The 20248-nt window shown below is 41.4% G+C and overlaps 1 protein-coding gene across 1 annotated transcript; it reads left to right on the top strand.

The window, feature by feature from the left end:
• The first annotated feature begins 781 nt into the window (after positions 1 to 781).
• On the top strand, positions 782 to 15179 carry tspan31 (tetraspanin 31). Its single transcript, XM_061735138.1, has 6 exons — positions 782 to 968; positions 6414 to 6581; positions 8302 to 8382; positions 8485 to 8625; positions 8940 to 9050; positions 13582 to 15179. The coding sequence occupies exons 1-6, from the start codon at positions 906 to 908 to the stop codon at positions 13654 to 13656; spliced, it is 639 nt and encodes a 212-aa protein (XP_061591122.1). The 5' UTR covers positions 782 to 905; the 3' UTR covers positions 13657 to 15179.
• Positions 15180 to 20248: the final 5069 nt, after the last annotated feature.

Consider the following 20248-nt stretch of genomic DNA (forward strand, 5'->3'; position numbering starts at 1 on the left):
GAGAGTTAATGTCCGTAGGTCGTCACTCGTCAGAATCTTCAACCTATCATCAAAACTCTTCTATCCTTGTTTGGTTGGTGTTTAGCCGTTTAACAAGCCGTTCAAACCGTTGGCCTCGTCAAATTACCATCAGATACTCGTTAATGCTGCAGAGCTTCGCACTTACACGTCTGCTGCAGTCGCCATCTTGCGCGACTCCCCTGGAATTGAGGGGTAGACGCCCCATGGAGCTGCTGCAATACGTCAATGTCGCCGCCATATTGGATGTGGCAAGACTGCGTTGTAAACTAATACAAGTAGGCCTAGTACAAAGTAAATGGATTTATTTTCATAAAGCGCCTTTCTACAAAGAAATGTACGTTTTACGTCTCATTTATTCATTCACACACGCACTAATATACTTGGGAAACAGTTAGAAACCAAATATAATATATTTAATTTTCTCAGACGGCAAAAATAAGAACTTTATTGATCCCACATAGGAGTAAGTCATGTTATATCAGCTATAGAGAACAAGGTAGTGACGAAAAACAATATATATGCCCCTCACAAAAATAAGAAAAATAGAGAAACATATTTTCTCATCAACAAAACAAATTTTAATTTAACATATTTGAACCATTTCTCAGACAATAAAATAACATTTGAACCATTTTTCAGACAATAAAATAACTGAAAAAAATCTTTAAAAAGGTTCAAATATGTTATTTTGTTACTTGAACATTTTTAAATATGTTTACGAAGAAGAAGAAGAAGAAGAAGAAGAAGAAGAAGAAGAACGCAGTCCTGACGTCACGCTGACGTCACCACTCACGCCCTCTAGCTGTTTGTATTCAGATATCGCTGCTCATAAAGGATAATAACTCCCCCACAGCAGGATTTAACAGGACTGATTTGTTTCCAACATGGTTTGCGGTGGATTTACTTGTTCCAAGAATGCCCTGTGTTCCCTGAACGTGGTGTACATGGTAAGTGTGTGTCCTGGCTGCTAAGTTCCTGCTAGTTGTGGTTCGGTGCTAGAGTAGAAGAACAACTGATCACATTTCCTTTTGCTTCCCATTGCCATCTGGTTACACCCCACACGTGATTGGTATGTATCTGATCATAATAACTGACAGTAAAACCAGTGCTGTGTTTCGTGGCTGAAGATATCTAGATAAAAACGTAGATAGTGGTTGCTAGCATGTTAGCCCTCACAGCAAACCCAGTTGGTGTAAAGGCTGATTTATGCTTCCGCGTTAAATCGACGCCGTAGGCTCTGCGTTGGTGTAACGCGGAACCATAAATCAGTTCTGCGTTGGTGTGACGCCGAACCATAAATCAGCTCTGCGTTGGTGTAACGCGGAACCATAAATCAGCCTTAAAGAGCATATTGCAGGTTAGAATTTTTTCAAAAATTATACCTGACCTTATGTGAAAATGAATATCTGAGAAGTTAATGTAGGAATTAATATGTTTTACAAGACATAAGTGCACGTATTCAGAGGAAAAAGTGGCTGATTTTAGCAAAGCTCCTACAAACGCTTTTTTTTCGAACACCGCGTCATATGACGCAGCAGGAGGGAGACGTCTCCACAGCTCTGCCCCATCTGACTGTGCAGACCCCGTACACACGTAGCCAGGTATCTGCTAAACCGAAGATATTTTCCTACGTTTGGACTAGGGCTGAACGATATACCGTTATCGTATCTATATCGAGATATGAACATTCAAGACATTAATAACGGAAAAGCAACGATATAAACGATATATTTCCGCTCGCCCTGCTTGTACAGCGCGAGCAGTCTCCATAAACTTACTTTTAAGATTAACCCTTGAACGCACCACTACGGCCAGCCAACCACAAAGCTTATTTCATGCTTGCTGTTGATAGACAGCTGAAGCCAACCAATGACAAACATAGGAGGGTGGGAGTGAGGGAGACGTGAGACGCACACAGCCACACACACAGGAGAGCGGAGAAGAGCGGAGAAATCCAAACGGAAGAAAAGAAACATGAGTGCGGAGGATAATGCGGCCGGTGGCAGTGCAGAATCTAATTTTGTGCCAAAACATAAATCATCCTCCATTATTTGGAGGTATTTTCGATTTAGAAAGGATGATGTCGACCAGAGCGAGGTGTTGCGCAAGTCGTGCTTGGTGAAAATTGCGACGTGTATTTCGCAGCCGTCCATTTTTAGTTTTGAAATTACAAAATAAAAATAGAGAAATAAACCAAAATAATCCGTTCCCCATCTTTTGTTTTGATAATAAAAAATGCATTGATGTGTTTGAAAATCGAAATTGGGAATTAAAACAGCGAGTGGAAAACTCTTTTCTCTATTTCCTATTCGTTTACTGAAAACAAGGAATGGACAAATTGGGGGATTGCACATGCGCAGTAATAAATTAAGAAAGTTGTTTCTGGTTCTTTTGTTCATCAAACATGAGTTTAATCTGTAATCTGTCTTCACTCCGTCATGAAACTGCAGTGATGTTGTGACAGTCCGTTCAGCTGCAGCGTCCAATCAATAATAACATGTACTGAACTCTAACTCTAACTGCATTGGTTATTTATCGTTAAAGCGGAGCTACAGTAAAATATTTTGATTATTATTTATTATTGAGTGACTTTATGTTAATGTTGATGACTGGCAGTGAGTTCTAATCAATAAAACTGCACTCTTTTGATTTCTGATGTTTTTATTTTTCTGAAAAATGCTTGGTTTTCACCGAACCGAAGTCATATCGTATCGTATCGATATCGAGATATCTGACATGAATATCGAGATATGAAATTTTGTCCATATCGTTCAGCCCTAGTTTGGACCGGTCATCCACATGAAAACGCAAATAAACGAATGTTTAAAAAAACTCCAGGCAAAGTGAAGATTTTTGAAAACTCTGTTTATGTAGATGCGTGTAGACACAGACAGAGAGTTTTGCATTTTCGAACGTCACATTATGCTCCAAAACAACAACAAATCTACTTTGAGTCTGACGTCTAACGTGCGACCCAGATGATCCACCATCTGTCCTCCAAGCTATTTATTAAATAAATGGTCTCTGCTCTGGACAGCCGTTTACTGCGTTACACCGACGCAGAGCCTACGCCATAGGGTACGCGGCGAAGCGCAGCCCTACGCCGTACCCTACGGCATAGGGCTGCGTCGATTTAACGCGGCAGCTCCGTGGTGGGACACGGGGGGACTCGAGCTCGTTATCCGAGAAGGAGACGCCGCTCCCAGGGAAGCTGCGCCGCAGAGGCGGCCCAGAGGCCGGAAGACCAGATGATCTACAGGTTTGGAATGCTTATGAATGTGGTCGAAAACGCAGATCTTCGGTTATGTGTGGAAGGTTTTTTTTTTTTTAACAACGATGTAATGTGGATACAAATTATTTTATAAACGGGGGGGAAATATTCGGTTTTAAAAATACCCGGCTATTTCGGATGCATTTAATCAGAAAAAAGAGAAGATAATAAGCCTGTTTTCTGTTTAGAAAGTACAAACGTAGACAGATTACAAGTACTCACCCATTTTTGAGGAGTTACTTTCGGAGTTTCTTTCAGGAGCGCACGGGCGGGTGCTGCAGTGAATAAAGGCGGATTTATGGTTCCGCGTAAAATCGGCGGCGTAGCCTACGGTGTAGGGTACGCGGCGCACGCAGCGTTCGGTGCGTCGCCGCGTAACCTACGCCGTAGGGTCTGCGTTGGTGTAACGCGGACCCATAAATCAGCCTTTTAAAAAGCGAGTTTCAGCTGTCAATCAAAAGAACGTGGGGGACCTAACGGGTTCGTAATTATAAGGCTGTGGCCCGTCATATTGGTGTGAATACACATTCACAACCTCTTCAGTGTCACAACTAACATTAAGATCCATTATTTTTCCTATTGTTGAATTCACCGCGCTCCCTGATGTCACGTCACTTCCGGTTCAGCTTTTTCAGATGCGGAAGTAATATACTCTCACAAAAACAACTCCGGAGGTCACTGTAGTATATATTTATGCGTATTTCAATGAAAATTCTGTTCCTACATTATTTTCCTACACATCGATTTACAGGGGTCTCCAACCTGCAATATGCTCTTTAAGGGAATTCAGTTTCAGGGAAGTCACATTATAAAAGCCACAGTGGAGCAGGATGGAAAAGGCATTTTGATTTAAGGTAAAGAGAAATAAGAGACAAAGAATACTTAGCACTGAGACATAAATATTCTACAATGTATACAAGAAATGTACCTCGTGTTGTTTTTTTTTTCACCTTTTATTTAACCAGATAAAAGTTCCATTGAGATCCAGACCTCTTTCCCCAGGGTGACCTGGCCGAGGAAGCAGCAACACACGTCCACAAATAACACACAAATAACAGCAATCACTAAATAAACATTAAAATGAGAGTGCAAACTGTTTTAGCAAATAAAGTGCAGTAGTGGTGACTTCAGTAACATGTAGGAAAAACAACAACTCCAGTAATAATTTAAAAACACAGGCACTGCCGAAAGGATTCTCGTTGTCGGTCTTTTAGAATAGAGCGAAAGGCTTCAAGTGAAATAAATTCAGACATTTTCAGTTCAGATTGGAGGAGATTCCAAGCAGAGGGTGCAGAGAAATTAAAGCTTTTTTCCCCAAATCAGTCCGAACACGAGCAACAGCCAGGTGCAAAATGTCACTTGTCACTACTTTTTATATGTAATGGCAAAACAATAAATAAAAATAGAGAAATAATTTTCAGACAGGGAAGTGGTCAGACCATGAGACAAGGGAACAAGACTTGTGTGTTATATCCGTTTCCTAGGTTGGTTTTAACATGTTTTTGTCAGCTCATGTGCCTATCTTTGTTGCGGTCATATGAGCTGTTTTTATCAACACGCTGGCGTCACTTCAGGGGATGTAAAACCCTCTGTAAATTCATGGGAACATTAATGTACAAAAAAAGCCCAACCCTGAGATAAATCCTGAACATGAGGTTTAATAAGCTTGCATTGAGCTGTCACTTCCACACCACTAGTTAACGCTTAGTTAAAAAAGGCCTTTATTAATTAATTCAAGGTTGCACTTATTCACCGACATTTTATGTAAACATTATCCGAGGAGTGTATTGAACATCACCTGAACAACCTAGTTCTTACCAGATTAAGGTCAGAGGGTACGTTTCAATGGCAATTACCATGCTGCTTTTTTGGAAACAACAGTGCATGTCGACTTCTTACTCTGAGGGATAAAACCTGCGTTCTGGAATTTCCCCCCAGGTTATTGTCCTCAAAAGGTTATTGTAATAATTCCAGAAAATTGGATATTGCAATTTACTACTTTTCTTTGCTTATTAGAAAACGACATGTTTCAACACAGAAGTTGCTCTGGTCAGTCACACACACTCAGCACTTGCAGCATCAGCTCTGGCTGTACACTACCTGTAAAACATTACAGCTGAACTGTCTCACAAGATATTATGGACATAAACATGCAGCTAACAGTTCAATGTTGGGTGCACAGCTGCTGTTTCACAGTAGCATGTCTTGGATCGCATCATTTGTCTTTGATATGCGCTGCAGTCCCACTACCTTTGCTTTCGCCGCTCTGTTTCAAATCTCTGTCGACCTGTTTAGGCTGAAAGATTGGTTAGGCGACGTTGAGTAGAACAGGCTCCTGCAGCTCCCTCTTGGTGAAACGCATAATCCTGCATTAATGATTCTCTGTCTTGGTCCTCATCTGCCCTCCAAGCTTGTACATCTTATTTGTAAGAGAGCTCAAATGATCCTTTAGGATGGAGGAGGGTAAAGAAGTAAAGAGAGAGTAATAATAGGGATGATTTCAGTGACGATGATGATTTGCAGCGTCAGAGCTGTAAACTATATGTCCAAGCCAATATGCTGCACGTAAGTTTCACATGTACGGATAATGTTAAAACAGCACTGTTTAAAACATATTGCACTCCGCTATACACCGCTCACTTGTGCTGCCATTATACCAGTGCTAAAATGAAAAAACTACAGGTTGCATACAACGATGCTTTTAGAATGTTTCTAAAATTCCCTAGATGGACAAGTGCAAGTGAAATGTTTGTGACCAGTGATGTTCCCACTTTCCTGCTGTACTGAGGAATTGTATGTTTAGATTTATGTGTAGACTGAAGGAGTCAAAGAATGCTTTAATTATGGCCTTAACAGAGACGACACAGAGTGATACAAGGTTCTCCTGTTGCTGGAAAGACTGGAGGACATGTTTGTATGTTTTTAATGAATGTTTATAAGAATTTCTAGATGGTCTGCATCTCACACTTGAACTTTTAACAATGGACTTCATTAAAATCTTAAATACTGTTTCTGGATGTAGTTGTTTGTGAAAATGTATTTCCTGACTATATGATGAACTGTGATAAGACGCCCAGGGCCTCCCCTACATGTCTTTAACCCGTTTTCCTCTGCTCTGCAGCTGGTGGGGCTGCTGCTGATTGCAGTGGCAGCGTGGGGGAAGGGTTTCGGCCTGGTGTCCAGCATCCACATCATAGGAGGGGTCATCGCAGTGGGCGTCTTCCTGCTGCTCATCGCTATTGTAGGACTCATTGGAGCAATGCACCACCACCAAGTCATGCTTTTCTTTGTATCCTTTGTTTTCATTTATCCTTACAAAATATCCAGAGATTTCAACACCCAATTTGAGTTTTGTATAATCTAGGCATGTCGTACCAACAAATTGTAGCTCAATATGGAAGGAAAATGGAACATTTCTATAGAGGGATTGCATTGACGTCACTTCTCCACTGGACCCCCCCCTTACTCACACTGAGTGGTAAAAACAGCTGCAACTAGTGGAGAAGAAGGAATAACAGCTGATTATCGGCTTAAATTAAAGGCAGTTGGACTTGACAGTGACCCGTTCAGTTACCCCAAGAACCAGTGGTCCATGGACATTAATATTTGGTACAGTTACCAAGAACCAGTGGTCCATGGACATTAATATTTGGTACAGTTACCAAGAACCAGTGGTCCATGGACATTAATATTTGGTACAGTTACCCCAAGAACCAGTGGTCCATGGACATTAATATTTGGTACAGTTACCAAGAACCAGTGGTCCATGGACATTAATATTTGGCCACGAATCCAGTTTCCTGATATTTATATGTACTTAATTTCTACGCCGGGGAAATACACGAAGCAAAGCTTGAAGGCTTACAAAAGTCTTGACGCTTGGTCCGACTTCAAGGCAGGATTTGTTGTAGAAATTAAAGTGATGAGGACACTGAACTTTATGATTTGACCGTTTAACGTTAGCTACCCAAAAATCCAACATTACCTGATACAAAATGGGAACCACAAATCCACGTTTCGGTGTCTGGAATCCAGTTGTTTCTGTGAATTGCAACGATCCATTTGTCTCTTAATTTTATTTTTCGGCAGTCTGTAAAACGATAACTCTGATTTCTTGCTAAATCTATGAGTACAGTCGATCACACAACAGCTCTTTCCCATTTTAGATGTTTTCAGGTTGCTCAAACTGAAAGTTTACGCTGACACTCAGTCTTTCCGACACTCAGTCTTTCCGACACTCAGTCTTTCCGCCACTCAGTCTTTCTGTCACTCAGTCTTTCTGCCACTCAGTCTTTCTGTCACTCAGTCTTTCTGTCACTCAGTCTTTCTGACACTCAGTCTTTCTGTCACTCAGTCTTTCTGACACTCAGTCTTTCTGTCACTCAGTCTTTCTGACACTCAGTCTTTCTGTCACTCAGTCTTTCTGTCACTCAGTCTTTCTGTCACTCAGTCTTTCTGCCACTCAGTCTTTCTGTCACTCAGTCTTTCTGTCACTCAGTCTTTCTGTCACTCAGTCTTTCTGACACTCAGTCTTTCTGCCACTCAGTCTTTCTGTCACTCAGTCTTTCTGTCACTCAGTCTTTCTGTCACTCTGTCTTTCTGCCACTCAGTCTTTCTGACACTCAGTCTTTCTGTCACTCAGTGGGCGTAACCTGCTGTGAAGTCTCATCTGTGACGTCATGAACATTCCCTTTATTTCTATTGGTTTGATAAATACCTCCCAATAAAGTATTGAAAATGGAGGTGCTTGTTGGTGGGTTGACCTTTTAAAACGGATGGTGTGACACTCCTGATGTCGTCTGCAGGGCCCAGGCATGACGGTGTTTGCCTGAACCCTAATTTGTACTTCTGTGTAGCCGCTACACACAGTGCCAACTTTTTTAGATTAGGAGTGGTAAAAACCCAATACTTTCTATACATACATTTTTTTAAGAACATGGAAAGTGATGTTCATGTTTTATTTTTTAGTTAATTATTTTTCTCATGCGGTTTCTTTGACTTTCTCACAGTATATGGTAATTCTGTTCATTGTTTTCCTGTTTCAATTTGGAGTTTCATGTTCCTGCTTAGCAATGAACAGAGGGCAGCAGGTAAGCTCCTTTTTATTAGAATACTTGACGTAAAAATACTGTTGGTTTTTCTTAAGAATTCATTTTTATGATATGTGTAACTTGTGTTTGGTTGATTTTCAGGAAGTGCTTATAAGATCAGCCTGGGGTATCTCGCTGAATAATACTAAGAAACACTTGGAGAGCCAACTGGACTGCTGTGGGTTGTTCAACATCACTGACAGTACCACACAGTTTGATTTGGATTTTCAGGATTGTCCTGCTGTAAGTCTCAAATATTGACACTTTGTTCATAGGTGCAATCATAAACTAAAGATGCACATTGTTTTGAAAACTAAACTTGCAGAAATATACTTTAAATGTGTTTCTTTTGTAATTTACATGGAGTGTATCCCATTACTTGATATGCCCCACAGAATGAAAATCACATCAGCATTTCCTTAAGCCATGGGGAAACAAAACAAAGCTGGTCAAATACTGATGTCAGATATAGTTTTGGTAGCCGGAACGGTTTCTTTGTGGACTCATACTGTTGAACACTCAGTGTATTCTTTGTGTATGTGTATCCCTAATTTCAGCCATGCAAAACGAAACATAGCTGTTCGACCTGTGGGGAAAAGATGTTGAATCACGCGACAGAGGCCCTGAAGATCCTCGGGGGCGTCGGGCTGTTCTTCAGCTTCTCAGAGGTGAGAGTTGTTGAGGAATTTATCAAAAGCCAGTTCAGAAGTCCGCTCGTGGTATAGAGAGTTTTTAATCAGTAAGCCGGCGGTGGACATGACCAGCACAGATCTAGTCTGTAGTTGGTGTGCCGACACAAATTGGTTTGGTCAAAGGGTTTTTATACAAAAGTTACAGGAATAAACCAGCCCAGTGAGAGCCAGTCAGAGGTGGGACCCTTTAGCTTTGGGACCACCCCTGAGGGATCAGGAAGTCTGTATATGGTCTTTGTCTCTGTGGGGGCTGGAAGTCTCAGCAGGGATGCAAGACGCCGGACCTTGCGTGACAATGTCCCGCCAGGGGTCTTCAGGGACTGGAACCTGCATGTCTATGTCTTAAGGGGTATATGAGGCTTGAGCAATCTGCAAGGCGTCGTTGTGTCCCTGCAGGGGGGCCAAACTGTGACAATGCTTCATCAGAGTCCACTTCCCAACAATGAAGTGGATACAATTTAAGGTCGCATGCTGCCTTGACAGACAGCTATACTTACATTTATTTCAATTCAAATACCTCATTTGTATAGTACCAGATGTCAAAAGTAATCTCATGGCACTTTACGCAGAGCAGTTCAATACATTACAACCAGGGACAGAATAGTTCACTTATATTCAATCCATGTGCGTGCGTGCGTGCGTGCGTGCGTGCGTGCGTGCGTGCGTGCGTGCGTGCGTGCGTGCGTGCGTGCGTGCGTGCGTGCGTGCGTGCGTGCGTGCGTGCGTGCGTGCGTGCGTGCGTGCGTGCGTACGCCCTTATGAGCTAGGTCCTGTTCAAAGTTTCTTCCCTCTTAAATAGGCATTTTAACGTGCCTTGTTTGTGTAATAATGTCACGAGGATCATGCTTTGGGTCCCTGGAAAGCACCTAGAGACTTGTTTTGTAATAGAAGCTATGTAAATAAAAGTGAACTGAATAGAAATATCAAAAACCTTCAGGACAAAGGGGCACGGTGGTGCAGCTGGTAGTGCAGCCGTCTCACAGCAAGAAGGTCCTGGGTTCAATTCCCGCCGGGGACTCTGTGGGCGCTGAAGTGCGTGTTAGTTCTCCCATGACTTCAGCACCCACACCCTGGGTGGGGTTGGTGAAAGGGCCTTTCTGTGTGGAGTTTGTATGTTCTCCCCGTGTTCCCTTGGTAGCTAATGTTCTCTACCCTCACAAAAACATGCACACAGTCCTGGGCTCTACTGCCCCCTCTGGCCAACCGGGGAACAGATGGGGTGAGGAGGATCCGGCAGGAATAACGTGATCCTTCCACGCGCTACGTCCGGCCGGAGAAACCGCACCCTGTCTGGTGAAAAGAAGCTGCTCATCCTCAGGTCAAGGAGGAGACCTGAGCTCAGTGCAGGAACTCCCAGGTTGGTAGAGGGAGCAATGCCCAGGACTGTAGCTTAGGGAAGAGCACTGGGGGATAAAATGGGTAAAAAATCGGGATAAAAAAAACAACCTTCAGGACAGAGCATCATGAGGCGTGGATTGAAGAGCACTGGTGTGTAGTAAAATCTGATGATAGCCAAGTGCCCTGACTATTTTTAACCATGAAAACGGTGACTGACTGGCATTCAAATCCTCTATCCATCTCTTAACTTTCATTTATCTGGAGAAGCAGCAGCTTAAGCGGAGAGGCCCCTACCTCCCTCTCCACCCCAACCAGCTCTTCTGGGGTCAAACTGGGGTCTCCAGCATATTCCAGCTCTGCCTCGGGCCACGTCCCAGTTGAATATGTTCAAAATGCCTCAGTCATCCCAGTGTCATCCAAACCAGATGCTTGAACCACTTTAGCTGGCTGATCTCAACGTAGAGGAGCACCAACTCTACTACTCTCAAATGACTCTCCCAAAGAAACGTCTCTCCTAAATGACAGAACCTTTCACACTCTCTCTATGAAAGAATCCAGCCACCCTGTGGAAGAAACTTTTTTCAGAAGCTTATACAGTAATCCCTAGTTTTTGGCGGGGGTTACGTTCCAAAACGAACTTGCGATAAGTGAAATCCACGAAGTAGCAACTTTTGTTTTTACAATTATTATACAAGGCTGCAAATAGTGGGGATCAGCCTCGCCCCACCACGACCTGATCAATTGAATTTGAACGGGAGAAAATGAAAAATGATTATGAAAAAAAATACAATAAGTCCAGTAGGACAGATTGTGACTGGCGTGTATTTCTCTGCTCTTCTGAGCCGCTGCATCCTGACTCGCTCTGTAGCGTCTTTTTCTCCTAAAGCCGCGGTGCAGGTGTGTTTTTTCCAGAGAAGAAAATAGTTATGGGTTGTTGTTGTCGCTCTTTTTTCTTCTGGGCAAAAAGATTCTTATAAACCGACATGCCACCATGGCATGGAGACTGTAATGAACGATTCATCAAAGGTCCGGTTCTTGAGCTGCTGCTGAAGCTCATTGGTCATTCTCAGCTTGTTGCTAAGCAACCAATGTTATTGACACAGGAAGTGAAGAAGCGGGGAGACTGTTTAGCCAATCAGAATGCAGAAACGATGCACAATGAAAGGTGAACTGCGTTATATCAAGGGATTACCCATAATGCAGTTCTTTCAGCCTCTATGCCGTACTGCAGGCTGCCCGGCTCCTGTTTAATTCTTCTCCACATGTGTGAAGAATACCCTGAGATAGTTCTACTCCTCCATTTGAGACCCCCGACCCAGCAAGGGCATTCCTGCCTCACCAGGTGGGTTGTTGACTTTTTTACTTAAATAATTGGAACCTCCCCTCCAGTATACTTTCTTAAAAAGGGGTAAACTCCACCATAGTTTCTTATTCTAGGCACTGCCCTCATTGTGTTTCAGGGTTGTGTCAATCAAAACACACCTCTAGCACAGCTGAGGCAGGGGATATTTGTTCCCTGCCTTTCCCAAGATGCAGTTGGCCCTCAGTTGAGCATCTTTGTGCCACATTCACTCATGGAAAAGCTTCTGTCCTAACATGCAGTACGTTTACATGCACTAACAGAAAGTCCAATTGTTACCTTAACCCGACCCATTTCAAATATTTAAAAGCCATATATCCCCCTTAGACTGGCTGTAGCGGAACCGAACTGAAGCTCTTGAGATGGAGCTCTCAGTGCCAGATGATGCGTTCTGATCCGAGTTATCCCGGCATGTTTACCAGCCCACACTTAGCCGTCCAGAAGTGAAGACACTGGAAAGCCACAATATCAACACAGTCAGTGCGTTTACATGGGAAGTTTAATTCCTCTTTAATTCAGAATTAAAATTGTATCCGATTTAAAAGGATTAAAAATTACCATGTAAACGCATAATTCTGAATGAAAATGGCCATTCCGAATTAAACTTAATTCCGAAGTAAGTGGCTGGTTTTAGAGATGCACCGATCAGGATTTTGAGGGCCGATCTCGAAAACCAGTATCTGCCAATCCCGATTTTGCCGATCACCGATCACAGTGAGAAATCCATAAATTCTTCAATATTGTTGTCTCATGTACACGACACTGACATTGTATTATTAGGTATAAAAATTAGGAGATGAGAAAGTATCCTTTTTCCTTTTTGTCTGCTTTATATAATGGTAAAACATCACTGGGTTTAGGCAGAGAAATTAATTTGAGAATTTTTAATATTTTTCTTAGATAGATGTGTCGTGAGGATAATAATGTGGATATGGATTGATTCCAGGTTCTGGCCAAGCAGACCCTGGAAGATCATGTCCATATCTGTAAAGCTGGACTAGTGCGGAGAGAAGTTGGAGAGAAGCTGCTGAGACGTATTTGATTGTGTATCTAAAGGAAGAAGACAACAACACTAAAGATGTAGAACCTGGAGGAGATGATAGATGTGCTGCTGGGTCTGTGGCTTGTGTTCCATATCAAAATAAAAAATGAGAGTGAGAGAAGATTCAAGCGGCGATGCTTTTTAAAAAAAATGTAGTTTGTCTCAGCGCTGCTGAAAAGTCAGCTGGAGCCGTGAGCAGCTATGAAGAGACAGAGCTCCTGGTAGATCTGGTCGTTCCTTATCGCCGTCTACATCCCTTTTTAATTCTCTCCTCAGCACCAGGTTTATGAACATCTGCACCTCAGAGTTGGATCATGAAACAGACTTTTGCTGCCATTGCTGGTCGAATAAAATGAACAAGAATCCGTCAGAGTCTCTTTCTCTGATTTCCTCCTCCTGACTCAGACGTCTGACTCCAACCCCCCGATGAATCGGTGACCTGTAGTGTGATGATGTCAGATACAGCCGACTCAGCAGCTTAGAAACTCGGCAGAATAGATACAGAAAAAGTATCTACTCAGCACGTTAGACCCCTAGTGGAGAAGTGCAAAGGCGAGTCGAGTCGGGCTGAGTAGGTACTAGTGGAAAAGCACCATTAAAGTCTGGGACTCACTCATATTGTCTATTTTTATCTAGAATATTTGTGAAATAAATCCAGTTGGTTGTAAATAGTGTTTCCATGTATAGTGTGATGATAGTGTGAGGCCTGTAGAGAAACCTTGGTGGCGTTTCCTACTCTGGTCTGACGTGTAATCCTGTCCTCACAGATCCTGGGAGTGTGGCTGGCCGTGCGCTACAGGAACCAGAAGGACCCGCGGGCCAACCCCAGTGCTTTCCTATAGTCTGGCCCACAGGCCAGTACAGCACATTCAAGTTCAGACACACTGGTACTGGTAATATAACACATGTAAAAGGCACACACACAAGCAGACAACAAATCCAAAGTCCCATCATGCACAGCACAGAATGGACGAGCACACTCGGCATCAACCCACACTGAGGAGCAGAACACACACGTCACCAGACACGGGAGAAACTACAGCCAGAGTTCAGACTGGAACACCTGTTACTCATGTATGAAAGGATTCTAATTCTTAGAAGTGAAAGTTTTTCAGCCTTGACTTGAGTAGCAGATTTACAGATTTCAACATGCTAATTCCCAGGTGATGTGACATGTGTTCATACGTCTATTACCCTGCAGACCAACAACAACGTGGTAAATCTTGTTCCACACACACCATAAAAATGACTAACGACTTGTATGAACTTTGAATTTTTCCTCTTCTATCTATTGTAGTGCCACCATTTTACCGCACAGTGCTATCAGTGAAATGTAACTAAACATCTGAACATGTACAGTGTGATGAGGGGGAAGCCTTTTTAACATGTGCTATAAAAGATGTTTTCTGAAATGTATGCAAGTTTTGTTTTGTTTTCCCTGGATTTCTCAAATGTCGGGAGTAGGATTTAAGAAGTCTGATTTAGGAAGCATAACTGCTAGTCATTCAGTGTAAGATATTTAACTGTAACTGAGCCAACTAACTGTCAGCAACATTCAAACCCCACAGACTGCAGCCTAATTGTTGTACATAACTTACTAGTTAGGAGCAGCTTCCCCTCCGCTGAACGGTTTGCTGCAGAGATGAGGTCTGGGAAGGCCTCGATAATCCACCCTTCCTGTGTTTAACATGCTCTTTTGTGATGTTTTAGTAAAGGTCCTTGTGGTAGAAGAGTGAACTGAGGTACGTATCGTTGCCCTGGCTGTAACTGAAAAATACCACAAAAGATTTTCCTTTTCTTCTTGTTTTTGGGGAGGGTACGCGGGGCGGGTGTGTGACCAAAACTGTTTACCATGAATCATGATCTCAATTGTTAGAAAATGCTGCCTATAGCCATTTTTCTTCTGTTTAAGATTTTTGAAAAATGTGTTTGTTTCTTTTGTGGAGTACTTGTTCTCTTTTGCCATTGTCCCTTTCATCAGTGTTGGAATCTTTAAACTATGCTTGTCTGATATTTTTAGCATCTATTTAAGTTTGATGCAAATTAAGCGGTTGTCATATGACATTTTTCTGTCATCTCATAAATGTTCATACATTCTGTATTAAGAAAATGCTTTTTTCCCTCATGTTTTGCTTTTAACTTAAAAAACAAATGCAAGCTGTAATTATGTCTTACTTCAACCTGTCATCTTTGCTGATATGGATTTCTTGCTGCTGGTTTGCTGTTCTCACTGATGTACATGGAACATTTTCACAGATCTTATGTCATGTATGACACATTTTCAATTTATGTGCACTTGTTATTTAAATGTATTTAGATTTTTTTTAGACTTAATTTTACAAATATTAAAGTCTCAAATTGGAAATGCCTTACCTTTGATTTTTCTTCAACTCAGTATCCAATCATTTGTAGAATTGTCATGCCATGACACATTTATAGAACATTTATAGACATACGGAAGAGTATTAGGGCCAGGCAGGAGAAAAATAAAAGTAATATTTTAGAGGAGGGAGATTCTTTTTCTCATTACGCACTTCGAGAAAAAAGTCGAAATGTCGAGATTAATGTTGAAGTACAATTTCGAGAAAAAAGTTGAAATGTATTTCAACTTTATTCTTGAAATTTCGACTTTTTTCTCGAAGTGCACTGTTACACCCGCAAACGTAATAACAGCCCACAAATGTAATAAACCACAAACGTAATAAAAATCTGCAGCTTTGAATGTAATAATCCCGCAAATGTAATACATTTCCCACAAACGTAATAAAATTTGCCTACTGCAAACGTAATACTGAATTTCCTGCAAATGTAATAACTATTACATTTGCAGGATATTATTACATATGTGGGAAGGTGAACATCTGTAAATATATATACAGTGCCTATCATAAGTATTAACCCCCTTGGATGTTTTACGCTTTTAGTGCTTTCATAAATCAATCCTGGTCAATAAAATTTGGCTTTTTTAACACAAAAATTTATTGGAAAAAACTCTTAAATGTCAAAGTGAAAACAGATTTCTACAAAGTAATGTCAATGAAATAAAAATATATAAAGAAATATAATTGTTTGCATAATTATTGTTCTCTTGCAGACTGAATAAGATTGTCCCCCAGGATTTCGGTGTATTTTGCAGCATTCATTCTGCCCTCAATCTTTACAAGCCTTCCAGGTCCGGCTGCTGAGAAACATCCCCACAGCATAATGCTACCACCACCATGCTTCACAGTGGGGATGGTGTGTTTTTGGTGATGTGCAGTGTTTGGTTTTCGCCAAACATAATGTCTTGTCTGATGGCCAAAAAGCTCAATTTTGGTCTCATCAGACCAAAGAATCTTCTTCCACTTGACCATGGAGTCATCCACGTGCTTTTTGGCAAACTCTAGTCGAGATCTAATATGAGTTTTCTTCAACAGTGGCTTTCTCATTGCCACTCTCCCATAAAGCGTTGACCGGTGAAGAACCCGGGCAGCAGTTGCTATATGCACAGTCTCACCCGTCTCTGCAGATGAAGCTTGTAACTCCTTCAGAGTAGTCATAGGGGTCTTGGTTGCTTCTCTCACTAGTCTCCTACTTGCACGGTCATTCAGTTTACAAGGTGATCTAGGCAGATTCACACAAATGCCATATTCCTTCCATTTCTTGATCATTGGGGGATGTTCAACTCCGGGGGATGTTCAATGCCTTGGAATTTTTTTTATATCCATCCCCTGAATTGTACTTCTCAATAACCCTTTCCCTGAGTTGCTTGGAGTGTTCTTCTGTCTTCATGGTGTAATGGTAGCGATGAGTACTGATCCACCAGTCTGGACCCTTCAGACACGGGTGTTTTATACCTCAATCACTTGAAACACACCCACACCACTCAGGTGATCTTCATTTCACTAATTGTGAGACTATTGGAAACAATTTGATGGACCTCTATTGAATTAGACCATTCAATTAAAAAGGGGGTGAATAATTATGCAAACCATTATATTTCTTTATATATTTTTATTTTATTGACATTACTATGTAGAAATCTGTTTTCACTTTGACATTAAAGAGTTTTTTCCAGTAAATTTTTGTGCTAAAAAAGCCACATTTTATTGACCAGGATCGATTTATGAAAGCACTAAAAGGGTAAAACATCCAAGGGGGTGAATACTTAGGATAGGCACTGTGTGTGTGTGTGTATATATATATATATATATATATATATATATATATATATATATATATATACCAGACAAATCAGACAAAATAATGATCTTTGTGGTTGTTGGTGTTTGTTCTTTCTTCTTTTAATGACGGAGAAGGTGTAGATGTGTAGATAGGGATTAGATGGTGTTGCGATGGCTTCCAGTACAACTGTGAGAAACCTTGGTGTTGTTTTCAATCAGGATTTGTCGTTTAAACCATATGTTAATCAGGTTTGTAAAATAGCCTTTTTTTCCCACTCTGTTTAGTAAACCTCTAGTTAGTGTTTAGTAGACATCTAGTTAGTGTTAGTAAACCTCTAGTTAGTGTTAGTAAACCTCTAGTTAGTGTTTAGTAGACATCTAGTTAGTGTATTTCAAAATACTTCTATTTTGCCTAGCAAAATAGAAGTGGTTGCAGTTCCCCGCCCTCCAAAAGTTCACCAGGTGCAGCGTTATAGAGGCGTTAACCAAGATAACCTTGTAAAAATTAAAACCAATGCACATTTGGTACCAATTACAGACCGAAAAATTAGATGCGGACTACTAAATATACGATCATTAAGCTCTAAGTCTCTGTTAGTAAATGATATAATTACAGAGAGCAGGAGTGATATTTTCTGCTTAACAGAAACATGGTTACAGGAGGAAGAGTATGTTAGTTTGAATGAATCAACTCCGCCCGGCTACTTTAATCATCACATTCCTAGAAGCACGGGCCGAGGCGGAGGAGTCGCAGCAATTTATAACTCCGGTCTCCAAACAAAAATTGAACCCAAGTGCAACTATAATACATTTGAAAGCCTCATGCTTGGTCTGAAATTTCCGAGCCGGAAATCAGAGAAGCCAGTTGTGTTAGTGGTAGTGTACCGGCCCCCTGCTGGTGCGTATCTGGAGTTTTTGTCTGAATTTTCAGATTTCCTTTCTGGATTATTGATCAGCACAGATAAATTCATCATAGTGGGTGATTTTAACATTCATATGGATGTTGAAAGCGATAATCTTAAATTAGCCTTCGATTCTCTTCTAGAATCAATGGGTATCTCACAAAAAGTGGATAAACCGACGCACTGTTTTAATCATACTCTCGATCTCGTTCTCACCTACGGTGTTGAAACTGATGGTCTGTTGGTGTCACCTGTAAACTCCCTTTTATCCGACCATTACTTAATAACGTTTGAATTTAATTTTGTTGATGTTGAAGTGCAAAATAGGAGGTATTATTTTAGCAGATGTTTGTCTGATGAAGTTATTGTTAAATTTAGGGAGGCCATTGCTTATCTTACGACAGTGCGAAATAGTGATGTAGTCGAGGCCAGTGACCTGGGTTCTACCTCTGCAGATGTTGATTTCCTTGCTAGTAACACTGCTGATTTGTTGCATTCAGCTTTAGATGAAGTTGCTCCTTTGAAAAGGAGGGTTTCTAGCCACAGGAGCTTAACTCCCTGGTATAATTCAGATATCCGCATGTTGAAACAAAACGTGCGTAAAATGGAAAGGAAGTGGTACTCTTGTAGGTCTGTAGACTCTCATCGTGAATGGAAAGATATTCTAATAGTATATAAAAAAGCCATTCGCAAAGCCAGAACAGCTTATTATTCAACGTTGATAGAGGATAACAAAAGTAACCCACGTTTTCTGTTCAGCACTGTAGCCAGGCTGACAAAGAGTCACAACTCTGTTGAGCCGTGCATTCCTGCAGCTCTCAGTAGTGAGGACTTTATGAGCTTCTTTAACAGTAAAATCGCGAGAATTAGAGAAGAAATCAACCAGCCGGTTGTAGGTGTTTCTTCAGCTTTAGCGACTTCCCTAGGCTCTGACTTGTCTCTAGACTGTTTTGATCCTATAGACCTCCCTGAGCTGACTTCACTCGTTAATAGAGCTAAGTCAACCACATGTATGTTAGACCCCATCCCGACTCGTCTATTCAAACATATTTTTTCTCTTATTGGTACGACAATACTGGACCAAATTAACTTATCCCTAAGTTTAGGATATGTACCACAGGTTTTCAAAGTCGCAGTAATTAAACCTTTACTTAAAAAACCTTCTCTTGACCCAGACACCTTAGCTAATTATAGACCAATTTCCAACCTTCCATTTGTGTCTAAAATTCTGGAAAAGGCAGTTTCAAGCCAGTTATGTGACTATTTGTATAGAAATGATCTGTTTGAAGTCTTTCAGTCAGGGTTCAGAATGCATCATAGCACAGAGACAGCACTTGTTCGAGTCACGAATGACCTCCTTATGGCCTCAGATAAGGGATTAGTGTCCATACTGGTTCTACTGGACCTCAGTGCTGCTTTTGACACTATAGATCATGGCATTTTACTGCACAGGTTAGAGCATGTTGTTGGGATTAAAGGGACAGCTCTATGTTGGTTTAAATCATACCTATCTGACAGGTTCCAGTTTGTTCATGTACATGAGGTTTCTTCAGAACAGTCAAGGGTCTGTTATGGTGTTCCGCAGGGTTCAGTGCTAGGGCCAATCTTGTTCAGTTTATACATGCAGCCGTTGGGAAGTATAATCCAGAATCACGGCATACACTTTCATTGTTATGCTGATGATACGCAGCTCTATTTGTCTATGAAGCCGGATGAAACAGAACCGTTAGTTAAACTTCAGGCATGTCTTAGGGACATCAAGGACTGGATGTCCAGAAATTTCCTGCTTCTAAATTCAGATAAAACAGAGGTTATCATTCTTGGTCCAGAGCATCTTAGGAAGGGATTAGATGGTGTTGCGATGGCTTCCAGTGCAACTGTGAGAAATCTTGGTGTTATTTTCGATCAGGATTTGTCGTTTAAACCATATGTCAATCAGGTTTGTAAAATAGCCTTTTTCCATCTCCGTAATATTGCAAAGATTAGGAAAATCCTCTCACAGAGTGATGCAGAAAAACTAGTTCATGCGTTTGTATCTTCTAGACTAGATTACTGTAATGTGTTGTTAGCAGGATGTCCAAGTAATTTGCTGAATAGGCTCCAGCTGATCCAAAATGCAGCAGCACGAGTACTGACAGGAATTAGCAGGAGAGACCACGTCTCTCCAGTGTTAGCGTCGCTCCATTGGTTACCCGTAAAATTCAGAATCCAATTTAAAATTGTATTACTTGCGTATAAAGCCCAAAACGGCTTAGCTCCGCATTATTTGCAAGACCTGATAGTGCCTTATGTTCCTGTCAGAGCTCTCCGTTCTCAGAGTGCAGGTTTACTTGTAGTTCCTAGAGTATCTAAATGTAGATTTGGAGGGC

This window comes from Cololabis saira, chromosome 12 (assembly GCF_033807715.1).
Source record: "Cololabis saira isolate AMF1-May2022 chromosome 12, fColSai1.1, whole genome shotgun sequence".
In the NCBI taxonomy this organism is placed as follows: Eukaryota; Metazoa; Chordata; class Actinopteri; order Beloniformes; family Belonidae; genus Cololabis; species Cololabis saira.

Bases quoted from the DNA above. Each gene is read 5' to 3' on its own strand.
- tspan31 (XM_061735138.1), top strand. From the start codon at position 906: ATGGTTTGCGGTGGATTTACTTGTTCCAAGAATGCCCTGTGTTCCCTG. The intron at 969-6,413 runs GTAAGTGTGTGT...TCTGCTCTGCAG, and splicing joins CCCTGAACGTGGTGTACATG to CTGGTGGGGCTGCTGCTGAT. The intron at 8,626-8,939 runs GTAAGTCTCAAA...CCCTAATTTCAG, and splicing joins ATTTTCAGGATTGTCCTGCT to CCATGCAAAACGAAACATAG.